Here is a 15287-nt window from a genome sequence, read left to right as displayed (position 1 = left end):
ATATACACAGGACTGAGACACCAGACAGTTCAGAATACACACAGGACTGAGACACCTGACAGTTCAGAATACACATAGGACTGAGACACCTGACAGTTCAGAATACACACAGGACAGAGACACCTGACAGTTCAGAATACACACAGGACTGAGACACCTGACAGTTCAGAATACACACAGCACTGAGACACCTGACAGTTCAGAATACACACAGCACTGAGACACCTGACAGTTCAGAATACACACAGCACTGAGACACCTGACAGTTCAGAATACACACAGGACTGAGACACCTGACAGTTCAGAATACACACAGCACTGAGATACCTGACAGTTCAGAATATACACAGGACTGAGACACCTGCCAGTTCAGAATACACACACCACTGAGATACCTGACAGTTCAGAATATACACAGGACTGAGATAACTGACAGTTCAGAATACACACAGCACTGAGACACCAGACAGTTGAGAATACACACAGCACTGAGACACCAGACAGTTCAGAATACACACAGGACTGAGACACCTGACAGTTGAGAATACACACAGCACTGAGACACCAGACAGTTGAGAATGCACACAGCACTGAGACACCAGACAGTTCAGAATACACACAGCACTGACACCTGACAGTTGAGAATACACACAGCACTGAGACACCAGACAGTTCAGAATACACACAGGACTGAGACACCTGACAGTTCAGAATACACACAGGACTGAGACACCTGACAGTTCAGAATATACACAGGACTAAGACACCAGACAGTTCAGAATATACACAGCACTGAGACACCAGACAGTTCAGAATACACACAGGACTGAGACACCTGACAGTTCAGAATATATACAGGACTGAGACACCTGACAGTTCAGAATACACACAGGACTGTGACACCTGACAGTTCAGAATACACACAGCACTGAGACACCAGACAGTTGAGAATACACACAGGACTGAGACACCAGACAGTTCAGAATACACACAGGACCGAGACACCAGACAGTTGAGAATACACACAGGACTGAGACACCAGACAGTTCAGAATACACACAGGACTGAGACACCTGACAGTTCAGAATATATACAGGACTGAGACACCTGACAGTTCAGAATACACACAGGACTGTGACACCTGACAGTTCAGAATACACACAGCACTGAGACACCTGACAGTTCAGAATATATACAGGACTGAGACACCTGACAGTTCAGAATACACACAGGACCGAGACACCAGACAGTTGAGAATACACACAGCACTGAGACACCAGACAGTTCAGAATACACACAGGACTGAGACACCTGACAGTTCAGAATACACACAGCACTGACACCTGATAGTTGAGAATACACACAGCACTGAGACACCAGACAGTTGAGAATACACACACCACTGAGACACCAGACAGTTCAGAATACACACAGCACTGACACCTGACAGTTGAGAATACACACAGCACTGAGACACCAGACAGTTGAGAATACACACAGCACTGAGACACCAGACAGTTCAGAATACACACAGGACTGAGACACCTGACAGTTCAGAATACACACAGCACTGAGATACCTGACAGTTCAGAATATACACAGGACTGAGACACCTGCCAGTTCAGAATACACACACCACTGAGATACCTGACAGTTCAGAATATACACAGGACTGAGATAACTGACAGTTCAGAATACACACAGCACTGAGACACCAGACAGTTGAGAATACACACAGCACTGAGACACCAGACAGTTCAGAATACACACAGGACTGAGACACCTGACAGTTGAGAATACACACAGCACTGAGACACCAGACAGTTGAGAATGCACACAGCACTGAGACACCAGACAGTTGAGAATACACACAGGACTGAGACACCAGACAGTTCAGAATACACACAGGACTGAGACACCTGACAGTTCAGAATATATACAGGACTGAGACACCTGACAGTTCAGAATACACACAGGACTGTGACACCTGACAGTTCAGAATACACACAGCACTGAGACACCTGACAGTTCAGAATATATACAGGACTGAGACACCTGACAGTTCAGAATACACACAGGACCGAGACACCAGACAGTTGAGAATACACACAGCACTGAGACACCAGACAGTTCAGAATACACACAGGACTGAGACACCTGACAGTTCAGAATACACACAGCACTGACACCTGATAGTTGAGAATACACACAGCACTGAGACACCAGACAGTTGAGAATACACACACCACTGAGACACCAGACAGTTCAGAATACACACAGCACTGACACCTGACAGTTGAGAATACACACAGCACTGAGACACCAGACAGTTGAGAATACACACAGCACTGAGACACCAGACAGTTCAGAATACACACAGGACTGAGACACCTGACAGTTCAGAATACACACAGGACTGAGACACCTGACAGTTCAGAATATACACAGCACTGAGACACCAGACAGTTCAGTAATATACACAGCACTGAGACACCAGACAGTTCAGAATACGCACAGGACTGAGACACCTGACAGTTCAGAATACACACAGGACTGAGACACCTGACAGTTCAGAATACACACAGCACTGAGATACCTGACAGTTCAGAATACACACAGGACTGAGACACCAGACAGTTCAGGCTCACAAGCATATTCTCCATCTCTCACACTCGCACACACACACACATTTTACTCTCTCTCTCTCTCTCACACACACACACATATTTTCTCTCACAATTCACACGCGCACACTCACACGTGCACACTCACACACACTCACACATGCACGCTCACACGCGCACACACATATATAAGTCTCTCGGAGGTGAAATTGCATTTGCAGAATTGTATTTGCAGGTTCAGTCTATTTTATTCAAACAGAACACAATCAGCAGGCAGTCAATCCAGGAGACATTTTAGAAATTCCTACTTTGAAAATCGAACCAGTCTGACTCAAGATGGGAATAGATTCAGTTTCTAACCCCACATCTTTAATGCATTGTCTCAGCTGTCACCGTTTTTTATAAAACCTTAAGTTATCTCAAGAATGTGACTTGAAAGAAGTTCTGGGATTGACATATCAGCGAATCGAAACCTGCAACCCATTCTAAAAGATGAAAGACTTAACAGCAATCTAGACTTGTTCAATACATCGTTTCAGTTGGTTGACACTATGAATTTTTGCTATAAATTCCGTGTCACATGATCCTGCTCCACAGGTACCAGATGAAGGGGCAGTGCTCCAAAAGCTTGCACTCCCAAATAAACCTGTTGGACTATAATCTGGTGTTGTGGGATTTTTTTTAATTTTGAAACATAAAGGAATGAGGTAATGGTGAACATTAAAGCCGTTTGGAAAACAAAGGCATTCAGTTAAAGGTTCAGCAGTCTTTGATGAGACCCCCGCCTACCTCACTCTGTGGGAGACCTCAGCTGCCTGTTATCGATCCCATGCTGCAGTTACCAGGGACCACCCTCATCGCTCACTCTCCATCGTTGTTGGCAATGCTGAAGCTGCCACCTCTGTGATCTCCTTCTGGTCCCTCTGGGACATGGCCCAGCAGGACTCACTCACATACCGAGACACTGCCACACTGGGCTGAGGGAGCAGGCCTAGACACTGCCACACTGGGCTGAGGGACCAGGCCGAGACACTGCCACACTGGGCTGGGGGACCAGGCCGAGACACTGCCACACTGGGCTGAGGGAGCAGGCCGAGACACTGCCACACTGGGCTGAGGGAGCAGGCCGAGACACTGCCACACTGGGCTGAGGGACCAGGCCGAGACACTGCCACACTGGGCTGAGGGACCAGGCCGAGACACTGTCACACTGGGCTGAGGGAGCAGGCCGAGGCACTGCCACACTGGGCTGAGGGAGCAGGCCGAGACACTGCCACACTGGGCTGAGGGACCAGGCCGCGACACTGCCACACTGGGCTGAGGGAGCAGGCCGAGACACTGCCACACTGGGCTGAGGGACCAGGCCGAGACACTGCCACACTGGGCTGAGGGACCAGGCCGAGACACTGCCACACTGGGCTGAGGGAGCAGGCCCAGACACTGCCACACTGGGCTGGGGGAGCAGGCCCAGACACTGTCACACTGGGCTGAGGGAGCAGGCCGAGACACTGCCACACTGGGCTGGGGGACCAGGCTGAGACACTGCCACACTGGGCTGAGGGAACAGGCCGAGACGCTGCCACACTGGGCTGAGGGAACAGGCCGAGACACTGTCACACTGGGCTGGGGGAGCAGGCCGAGACACTGCCACACTGGGCTGAGGGAGCAGGCCGAGACACTGCCACACTGGGCTGAGGGAGCAGGTTCAGACGCTGCCACACTGGGCTGAGGGAGCAGGTTCAGACGCTGCCACACTGGGCTGAGGGACCAGGTTCAGACGCTGCCACACTGGGCTGAGGGAGCAGGCCTAGACACTGCCACACTGGGCTGAGGGAGCAGGCCCAGACACTGCCACACTGGGCTGAGGGAGCAGGCCGAGACACTGCCACACTGGGCTGAGGGAGCAGGCCGAGACACTGCCACACTGGGCTGAGGGAGCAGGCCGAGACACTGCCACACTGGGCTGAGGGAGCAGGCCGAGGCACTGCCACACTGGGCTGAGGGACCAGGCCGAGACACTGCCACACTGGGCTGAGGGACCAGGCCGAGACACTGCCACACTGGGCTGAGCGAGCAGGCCTAGACACTGCCACACTGGGCTGAGGGACCAGGCCGAGACACTGCCACACTGGGCTGGGGGAGCAGGCCGAGACGCTGCCACACTGGGCTGGGGGAGCAGGCCGAGACACTGTCACACTGGGCTGAGGGAGCAGGCCGAGACACTGCCACACTGGGCTGGGGGACCAGGCCGACACACTGCCACACTGGGCTGACGGACCAGGCCGAGACACTGCCACACTGGGCTGAGGGACCAGGCCGAGACACTGCCACACTGGGCTGAGGGAGCAGGTTCAGACGCTGCCACACTGGGCTGAGGGAGCAGGCCTAGACACTGCCACACTGAGCTGAGGGACCAGGCCGAGACACTGCCACACTGGGCTGAGGGAGCAGGCCCAGACACTGCCACACTGGGCTGAGGGAGCAGGCCCAGACACTGCCACACTGGGCTGAGGGAGCAGGCCGAGGCACTGCCACACTGGGCTGAGGGAGCAGGCCGAGGCACTGCAACACTGGGCTGAGGGACCAGGCCGAGACACTGCCACACTGGGCTGAGGGACCAGGCCGAGACACTGCCACACTGGGCTGAGCAAGCAGGCCTAGACACTGCCACACTGGGCTGAGGGACCAGGCTGAGACACTGCCACACTGGGCTGAGGGAGCAGGCCAAGACGCTGCCACACTGGGCTGGGGGAGCAGGTTGAGGCACTGCCACACTGGGCTGAGGGACCAGGCTGAGGCACTGCCACACTGGGCTGAGGGACCAGGCTGAGTCACTGCCACACTGGGCTGAGGGAGCAGGTTGAGAGAAGTAAAAGGTCAACTTCCGTGCTGTCCTGATTGGAACTACATCACTGTCTCTGGGTCGAAATCCGGGAAATCCTTTCCCAAACCGTACAGCTCAGGGACCGCACCGGGTCAAGAGGGCAGCTCATTCCCCCGCCTCCTAAATTAGGGGCAATTAGGGAAAGGCAATAAATGCTAGGCCCATCCAGGAATGCAGGAGTACAGACCTTGATTTAGTTGTTACGACAGCCACTCAAATCCTGAAAAGCCGATAACACAGCAGGGGGAGATCATCACCCTTTACTCACGGGCCCACTGCACTGGGAGTTAGACTCCGGCCGGGTGATGTCAGTGAGTGGGCCTTCACCCCGCAGATTTTCATAAACACCGAATTTTTCCCACCGTTGTTCAAACAGGGGCAGAGGTACGGGTAGAGTTTCTCTGTGAAGGCGTCAGTGAAAGTGTGGAGGTGGGACATACTGTCTGCGTTGTAAAACGACACTTGCCCCCCCTCGTAGTCCAGGTACACCCCGACCTTCCTCGGTCTCGGAACGACGCTCAGGCTGGTCGGGGGCGAGGTGAAGGCCATGTACTCGCTCCCACCTCGGAGGCTCAGTCTCCAGTAGCCGTCCTCGGGGGTCCGTCTGATTCTCCCCTTCCTCTTGCAGGACCTCTTCGCCACTCCCAGGTCCCACTCGGTCTTGTCCCTCACCTCCACCTCCCAGTAGTGCCTCCCCGATGTGAATCCCTCCGACCCCAGCACACAGGCGCACCGATCGAACCTCTGGGGCAGGTCCGGGAGCTCCTGCCTTCGGTCTCCCATCCTCACGGCCGACTGGTCCTCACTCAGGACCAGCCAGGGGTTGGCAGTTTTCGGATTCAGGGTCAGAGCGGCCGGCACTGAGCGGGGGAAGAAAAACAACACAGAAAGAAAAGGCAGAGGGTGAATGAGTTAAATCGAACCCGGGTCCCTGGCGCTGTGAGGCAGCAACACTAACCACTGAGCCACCGTGTCACCCCCATTAGCCTGTTATCATCAGGGAACGTGCTCGGGTCCACGGGAAAAGGTATAATGGGAGAGGACTCAAAACAGTGATAACATTGAGCAGAGTCAGCATGGATTTCCGAAAGGGAAATCGTGCTCAACAAAGCGATTGGGGGGATGTAACTCGTAAAGTTGCTCAGGGGGAGTCACTGGATGTGGTTTACTTGGACTTTCAGGAGGACTTTACTGAGGTCCTGGGTAAGAGATTAGCGTGTAAAATGAAAGTGCATGGAATTGCAAGTGCGGGGGGGGGGGGGGGGGGTGGTATTGACATGGACTGAGGTGGCTGACAGGCAGAAAACAATGAATAGAATAATATGGAACATTACAACGCAGTATAGGCCCTTCGGCCCTCGATGTTGCACTGACCTGTACCAATCTGAAGCCCATCTAACCGACACTATTCCATTTTCGTACATATGTTTATCCAATGATCATTTAAATGCCCTTAAAGTTAGTGCGTCTATGACTGTTGCAGGCAGTACATTCCACACCCACACTACTCTGAGTAAAGAAACTACATCAGACATCTGCTGTATAACCATCACCCCTCAATTTAAATCTATGTCCCCTTGTAATTGCTATCACCATCCGAGGAAAAAGGCTCTCACTCTCCACCCGATCTCACCCCCTGATTATCTTATAGGTCTCAATTAAGTCACCTCTCAACCTGCTTCTCTCTTACAAAAACATCGTCAAATCCCTCAGCCTTTCTTCATCAGACCTTTCCTCCATACCAGGCAACATCCTAGTAAATCTCCTCTAAACCCTTTATAATGTTTCCACATCCTTCCGATAATGTGACCAGAACTGTATGCAATACACCAAGTGAGGCCGCATCAGGATTTTGTACAGCTGCAGCATGACCTCAATCCCTCCACCAATAAAACCTAACACACCGTATGCTTTCTTAACAACCCTATCAATCTGGGTGGCAACTTTCAGGGATCTAAGCATATGGACACTGAGATCTCTCTGCTCATCTGCACAACCAAGAATCTTACTGTTAACCCAGTACTCTGCATTCCTGTTACTCTTTCCAAAGTGAATCACCTCACATTTTTCTGTATTAAACTCCATTTGTCACCTCTCAGCCCAGCTCTGCAGTTTATCTATAACCTGCAACCTCCTTTGGCACTATCCACACCTCTACCAACCTTAGTGTCATCCGCAAATTTACTAACCCATCCTTCTACATCCTCATCCAGGTCATTTATAAAAATGACAAACAGCAGTGGACCCAAAACAGAGCCTTGTGGTATACCACAAGTAACAAAACTCTAGGATAAACATTTCCCATCAATCACCATCCTCTGTCTTCTTTCAGCGAGCTAATTTCTAATCCAAACCACTCAACCACCCTCAATCCCATGCCTCCGTCTTTTGTGCAATAGCCTACCATGGGGAACCTTATCAAACACCTTACTGAAACCCCTATACACCACATCGACCGCTTTACCCTCATCCACCTGTTTGGTCACGTTCTCAAAGAACTCAATAAGGTTTGTGAGACACGACCTACCCTTCACAAAACCTTGTTGAATATCCTTAATCAACGTATTTCTTTATTATAAATCTTATTATAAATCCTGTCTCCTATAACCTAGTCCAACACTTTACCCTTAACTGATGTAAGGCCCACTGCTCTATAATTCCCAGGGTTGGGTCAGCATAAACAGGTCACTTTCTCAATGGCAGCCCCTGTCCAGCATCCCCTGTAATTTTCTCGCTGTGCGGGCTTCCAACTCGGATACACGGCAGTGACTTGGGGAACTGTGTACAGTTCTGGTCACCACATTACCAAAAGGATGTGGATGCTTTGGAGAGGGTGCAGAGAAGGTTTACGAGGATGTTGCCTGGGATGGAAAGTGAAGACAGATTGAGTAGGTTAGGTTTCCTTTCATTAGAAAAATGGAGATTGACGGGGTACCTGATTGAGTTTTACAAAATCATGAAGGGTATAGACAGGGTGGATAGAGATAGGCTTTTTCCCAGGGTGAAGGATTCAATAACGAGAGGTCACGCTTTCAAGGTGAGAGGTGAAAAGTTTAAGGGGGATACAGGCAGCAAATACTTTACACAGAGGGTGGGGGTGTCTGGAACGCGTTGGCAGCAGAGGTGGCAGAGGCAGGCACCGTGGATTCATTTAAGATGCGTCTGGTCAGATGCATGAGTAGGTGGGGAGCAGAGGGATCCAGATGCTTAGGAACTGGGCGACAGGTTGAGACAGTAGATTTGGATCGGCTCAGGCTTGGAGGGCCAAAGGGCCTGTTCTTTGTTCTAACCGGGAATCAACACCAGTTGAGCGAGTGGGAAAATATTTGGCAGATGGAGTATAATGTGGATCAATGTGAGGTGAACCTTCCAACAGTGGCTATTGGCAAGAGTGGGAGAGGTGCTCAAGTTGTGTTTAATTCCTCCCCCCCCACCGCCTCATATTTTCTTTTCCATTTTCCTCCCCCACATTCCTTGAAATCCCTGCTCTACTAACTGGGACTGAGAACACAGACATCTCTTTACCTGGGCTGATAGTGTCTAGTATTTCTCTCCAGGCAATATACTGCAAGGGACCTCTGAATATCCCCAGAGGAAGATCCATGTCCACCAGTTCCATCACATTGTGACTAATCCTGCAAGTTCAATGTTCAAAGATTGAAAAACAGATTTCCTTTCTTTTTACTTTAAAAGATTAAGCTGTGTTTGTGAACAATTTGTTTTTGTAAATAAAGGAAAGTCATACTTGGCATTCCAGGAATCTTTCTCCTGAAACAAAACAAAAACACAAGTCAACTTTTGTCAGACAGAACAAAAACTGAATACGATGACATGGGACAAGGTCAAAATTCACAGGACACCAGGTTATCGTTGGACAAGTTTATTTGAAAACACTAGCTTTAAGAGCGCTGCTCCTGCATCAGGTGATAGTGAGACACGGAGACCATAGACGCAGAATTTATAGGGAAAAGATCAAATGGTCATACAACACATGTGAATGGATTGAACACACTCCCCTCGGAACACGGGTCAGGCCATTTCGGACTGAGATAAGGAGGGATTTCTTTGAACTGGAGAGTGGTGATCCTTGTCAATTCTCTGCCCCAGAGGAGCGCAGAGTCTCACTCATTGAGTCATAGTCACAGAGTCAGAAAGCACAGAAACAGATGCTTCAGTCCAACCAGTCCCGGCTGACCCTAATCCCAAACTAAATGAGTCCCACCACCCCTGGAGAAAGTGAGGACTGCAGATGCTGGAGATCAAAGTCGAAGAGTGTGGTGCTGGAAAAGCACAGCCAGTCAGGCAGCATTCCAGATGAAGAGCTTTTATTCGAAACGTTGCCTCTCCTGCTCCTCGGATAATGCATGACCGGATGTGCTTTTCCAGCACCACACTCTTCGACACTAGTCCAACCTACCTGCTCATCCCCAAATCCCTCCAAACCTGTCCTATTCACATACTTATCCAAATGTCTTTGAAACATTGTAATTGTGCCCCCAACCACCACTTCCTCAGGAAGTTCACGTCACCCACGAACCACCTTCTGGGGAAAACATTTGTCCTTGTGTCCTTTAAAATCTCTCTCCTCTCACTTTAAACATATGCCCCCTCCTCTTGAAATCCCTCATCCCAGGTGCCATTCACCTGATCTATGCCCCTCATAGTTTTATCAACCTCTCTAAGGTCACGATCCAGTGACGAGGTTCCTACCCTATCCGGCCTTTCAGCACAACACAGACCCTCCATTCCCAGAAACATCCTGGTAAATCCCTGGAGATTTCCAGATATCAGGGAATACAGAGATATTGTAGGAAAATGGTCTTGGGATAAAAGGTGGGCCATGATCTGGTTGCACTGCTTTAAAGCACGTTTGATGGGCTGAATGGCCCCCGCCTGGTCCTCATTCCCAGTCACCCCTTCACTTCCAATGATAGGGATACAGAATACTGAACCCTCCCTCCCCAGTGGGTACGTAGGGGGCAGCGTTTACTCCCCACTCCAGGTGATTCTTGGCAATACCAAGATGCCGATTACCGAAGACTGCTACATTTCTCTCCTTACCTTGAGGATGGTCAATACATCCGGCCGATCGAGCCGCGATTGAAACTCGGTCAGAACCCGCTCGGCGGAGTCCAGGGCACCCTGAATCTCCCGCAGGTTTCCTCGCATAGCCTCCAGGATCATCCCCTCCCGTGCACGGAGATCTCCGTTCAGGCACCGTTCCATCTCACTCAGAGTCCGGTGCATCTTGGCAAATTCATACTTGATGTGGACTTGCAGATTACGGGACTGCTCCTGAACACATTGGAACACAGGCACACGATCAAACTGTTTCAAAACGGGGAGTTGGGGGGGAGTGGGGAGGGGAGAGGGGGAAAGAAACTGAGGTTTGGAGAAGTGAACAAACGGGCGTCTCACCTTGACTTGGGAGATCTTCTCCTCCTGGTTGAATTTAGCCTTGAGCAGCTGGGCCTTCCTTTTGGCGGCCAAATCCAAGGACGATTTCAGCTGATCCTGTAAACGAGAGCAAAGATTCCTGAATGGAGGCCTTCAGACGTTCCCAGAAAAGTGGATTGGGCAGGATGAAGTGCTATGGAAGCCACCCTCCCCGATCTCTCTGCACAACGGGACAGACGTGGTCCCATTCAGCCCCATTGTATGTCTGCTGCCATCTTCCTGGATTCAATTCCCTCTTGGGTGCACACCCCAAACCCCACCCCCACTCCCGCCCTATTGGACCTGCCTCTATCATACACCCAGACAGAGCATCCCAAACCCCAAAATCCCACAGGACGGAGAAAGCCTTTCCCTTCCTATCTCCTCGGCTTCTCCGACCAGTACTGTCCCCCATATCTGTACATGCCCTGGTTCTCAATCCTCTAACCAACCGGAACATATTTCTCCCACTCCACTCTGCCCAGGCCCATCGTGATTTTCAACACTTCCGCAGCAGTACTTCACCAAGGCTACAAAGATTGGAGAGTTCGAGTCATGAGGAGAGGCTCGGAATGTGTCTCTGGAGCCGAGGAGGCTGAGGGGTGACATTAGGGAGGTTGGGAAAATCATGACAGGCAAAGATACAGTGAATAGCCAAAGTCTTTTCCCCTGGGAAGGGTAGTCCAAAACAAGTGGACATTGGTTTAAGGTGAGAGGGGAGAGATTTGAAGGAGATCTGAGGGACAAGTCTTTCCCACAGAGGGAGGTGCGTACACGGAATGAGCTGCCAGAGGAAGTAGTGGAACATTTAAGACATTCAGACAGATACATGGATAGGAAGGGTTTAGAGAGATATGGGCCAAATGCAGGCAAGTGGGACTAGTTCAGCTTAAGATACTGCGTCGGCATGGACGGGTTGGGCAGAAGGGCCTGTTTCCTTGCTGTGTGACTCTTATCAAATCTAACCTTGGCTTTCTCTTCTCCAAGAGAAGACTGTCACCAGTCTATGTGACTGAAGCTCCTCAGCCCGAGGTCAGTCCTCATCAATCTACACAGAGTTCTCTCTCTCTCTCTCTCACTAATTCATACACATGTACGAGCTTACGGGGAAAGGTGTCGGATGAGACTGCTGTGGGATGTTTCTCCTGAAGGTACAGAGGACACCAGTTCGACCAAAGCTGGAATATTGTGAAGACTCCAGTGGAGGCAGCCCAGAAAAGCTTTGTTTGGCTGGTCCTGGATCTGGAGGGATTTTGTTTTGTGGTTCATTAAGAGGTTTGAAGATTCGGAGGTGACTTTATGAAAATGTACATGATCCTTCGGTGATTTGACAGGGTAGCTGTGGAAATGTTGTTTCCACTTGTGGGAGAGTCTGGGACCAAAGGGCATCATCCAAGAATAAGGGGGTGTCTATTTAAGACAGAGATGAGGAGGAATTTCATCTCTTTTAGAGGGGAGTGAATCTGTGCAATTCTCTACCACTGAGAGCTATAGAGGATGTGCTGTTAAGTACATCCAAGGCTGATCAGGCAGATTTTTAATTAGTGAGGGAATCAAAGGTTATGGGGAAAAGATAGGAAACTGGAGTCAGGGATGATCAGATCAGCCATGATCACATTGATGAGAGGAGCTGACTCGATGGGCTGAATGGCCTATTTCTGATCCTCACCCTTCATCAGGGCTTTTGCCCAAAAGGTTGACTCTCCTGCTCCTCAGATGCTGCCTGACCTGCTGTGCTTTTCCAACACCACCCAGTTCAACTCTGATTCTCCAGCATCTGCAGTCCTCACTTTCTCCTACTTCAGCTCCTCCCTGTTAGTGTCATACCTCTACAGAGGCTGGAAAATGGTTCACCAAGTCCCCCTTTGTTTCCATATGAACACTTCTTGACTGCAGTACTGCCTCGTTCAGAGTCAGGTACCAGAGTGTCAATAATTTTTAAATATTCATTCACGGGATGTGGGCATCGCTGGCCAGGCCAGCATTTATTACCCATCCCTAATTGCCCAGAGGGCAGTTAAGTGTCAAACCCCTTTGTTGTGGGTCTGGAGTGACACGTAGGCCAGACCAGGTAAGGATGGCAGTTTCCTTTAGTGAACCAGATGGGTTTTCCTCAATCATCACCAATGGATTCCTGGTCAGCGTTAGATCCTTAAATCTAGATTTTATTTTAGATTGAATTTAAATTCCACCATCTGTGCAGAGGCGGGATTTGAACCTGGGCCCCCAGAACATTACCTGGGTGCTCCCCTTACACCCCCAGCCCAAGTCCTGAAGAAGGGTTACACCTGAAACATTGACCTCTCCACCTCCTGATGCTGCCTGGCTTGCTGTGTTCTCCCAGCCTCCTGTTTGTCCAACTCTGGGTGACCACAACACCACTCAGTCCATCATCTCCTCATGTGGTATCCCTGAGGGTCACCTCCTGGTGTCAGCCCCCACCCGGGGGAGCTCAGACTCTGTGGCTGACCTGGTTCCGATCTCAGGATCTCAGCGTTGTCCCTAAACCTGGAGCTTCCCAGAATTGAGGGACAGAGTCCTGCACCGGTTGAATGTGTGGTCTGCTCCCTCTGGTTGCCCATGTTCACCTTGTAAAGTCCCACAGCCTCATTGAGGGGGATGAAGGTGTGATATCTGTGCTCCCGGCTGTCCCGGCAGATGCTGCAGAGGAGCTTCTGGTCGGTTTCACACAGCAGCTTCACTCCTTCATGGTGCAGCTCACAGTGGAGCTGCTGGCTCTCCATCCTCCGGTTCCTGTTCAGCTGCCTCACCCTCCCGGCCCAGGTTGGTGAGAGCCCGGTTAGACCTGAGGGTTATCCCCAGGAATACCTCCAGACACTCGGGACAGAAGTTGGTCTCCTGGGCTTGCCAGCAGCCTGTGATACAGGAGCGGCAGTAACTGTGACCACAGTCCAGGGTCACTGGATCCACAAACAGCCCGAGACACACCGCACAAACCAACTCCTCTCTCCAGCTCTCAGCCCACTGCCCGGAATCCATCCCGCCGGCAACTCCCAGCGTTTGGCGGTGTCCTGCCCTGAGATTCACTTCCTTGTGTTCTTTCAGAGAGCAGTGCACTCACGGTCCCCAGGGTGGGAAGGGACGGAAGAGGTGTGTTTGAACCCGCAGACAGCCTGAGAGTGTAATTTGATCCACTCACTGAGACTAGAGCCAACCCACAGACAATGTATTAACAAAGCAACCCACTCGATCACTGAAGGGCTTTTGCCTGAAACGTCGATTTTCCTGCTCCCCTAATGCTGTGCTTTTCCAGCACCACTCTCATCCTGACTCTAATCTCCAGCATCTAGAGTTCTCACTTTCGCCTCTCCAAAGACGCTGCCTGACCCGCTTTAATTTCTCGCATTGTTTTTGTTTTCATTAGAGATTTGTGGTAACTTCGGCTCTAGCGCACATCACATTTCAAAATGCACACAGTCCTAACGTCCCTCTCAATTCAGAATATCCAGGCTCTCCCTCTCCTGCTCTCACTGCTGCCTGTAACATCTTCCCTTGATGAACCTGTGGGGAAGAAATTACATTTGAATTTCCCGCTGAAACCAAAAACAAAAGTTGTCACCTAGACATGAAACATTAATTTGCTCTCTCTCCAAGGATGCTGCCTGCTCCCTTGTGATTTCCAGCATCTTTTTATTTGTTTTCAGTTGATTTCCAGGATCTGCAGCGATGAGCTCCCAGTTTGAATTTCCTTGGTATTGAATTAAAAATCACCCAACACCAGGATATAGTCCAACAGGTGAAACTGGAAGCACTCGTTTCACATCAGGTGGTTGTGGGTTGTCCTGATGGAGGAGCGGCGCTCCGAAAGCTAGTGCTTCCAATTAAACCTGTTGGACGAGAAGCTGAACAGCGGCTCCTCCAAATCCTGTCTGGTATTCAGAGTTAGTTCCGGGATTGAAAAGCTGTCCAATCACAATTCAGATTCTCAACCAATCAATGGCAACAGCGATTGACCAATCGACTGTGGTGATTTCTGCACCAATCAGAAGCTTGTTCTTCTTGACCAATAGGGAAATGTCGGGCGCCAGCCGCCGGCGGCTCAGGACGGTATAAAAGGAGGGGCGCGGGCATCGCCCTTTGTGGGTTGGTTGTTGTGGGGGTGTTAAGGATGGCTAGAGCGGATGTTTGTGTGTTGCATAGAGCCATTTGCCGAATCCATCAGGAAGGATGCGAGCCTGAGAGGGGTGACTATTCCTGGCAGCGGGGGCCTGCAGGTTAAGGCCTCCCTGTACATGGATGACGTCGCTGTTTTCTGCTCGGATCCGCTGTCCGTGCACAGACTCGTGTGCATCTGCGACCAGTTCGAACGGGCCTCGGGGGCC

The 15287-nt window shown here is 50.8% G+C and overlaps 1 protein-coding gene across 1 annotated transcript; it reads right to left on the bottom strand.

Annotated features, from left to right (window-relative positions):
* Positions 1–5772: 5772 nt before the first annotated feature.
* On the bottom strand, positions 5773–13985 carry LOC140455379 (zinc-binding protein A33-like). Its single transcript, XM_072550184.1, is given in 7 exon segments — positions 5773–6368; positions 9034–9143; positions 9254–9276; positions 10570–10803; positions 10927–11022; positions 13533–13724; positions 13726–13985. Coding segments are annotated over 7 exon segments (1470 nt in total). The 5' UTR covers positions 13945–13985.
* Between the last annotated feature and the right edge of the window lie 1302 nt (positions 13986–15287).

This window comes from Chiloscyllium punctatum, chromosome 30 (genome assembly GCF_047496795.1).
Source record: "Chiloscyllium punctatum isolate Juve2018m chromosome 30, sChiPun1.3, whole genome shotgun sequence".
NCBI classification, from domain to species: domain Eukaryota; kingdom Metazoa; phylum Chordata; class Chondrichthyes; order Orectolobiformes; family Hemiscylliidae; genus Chiloscyllium; species Chiloscyllium punctatum.
Note: the sequence above shows the minus strand (reverse complement) of the source record. Positions and strands in the feature narration are given on the sequence as shown.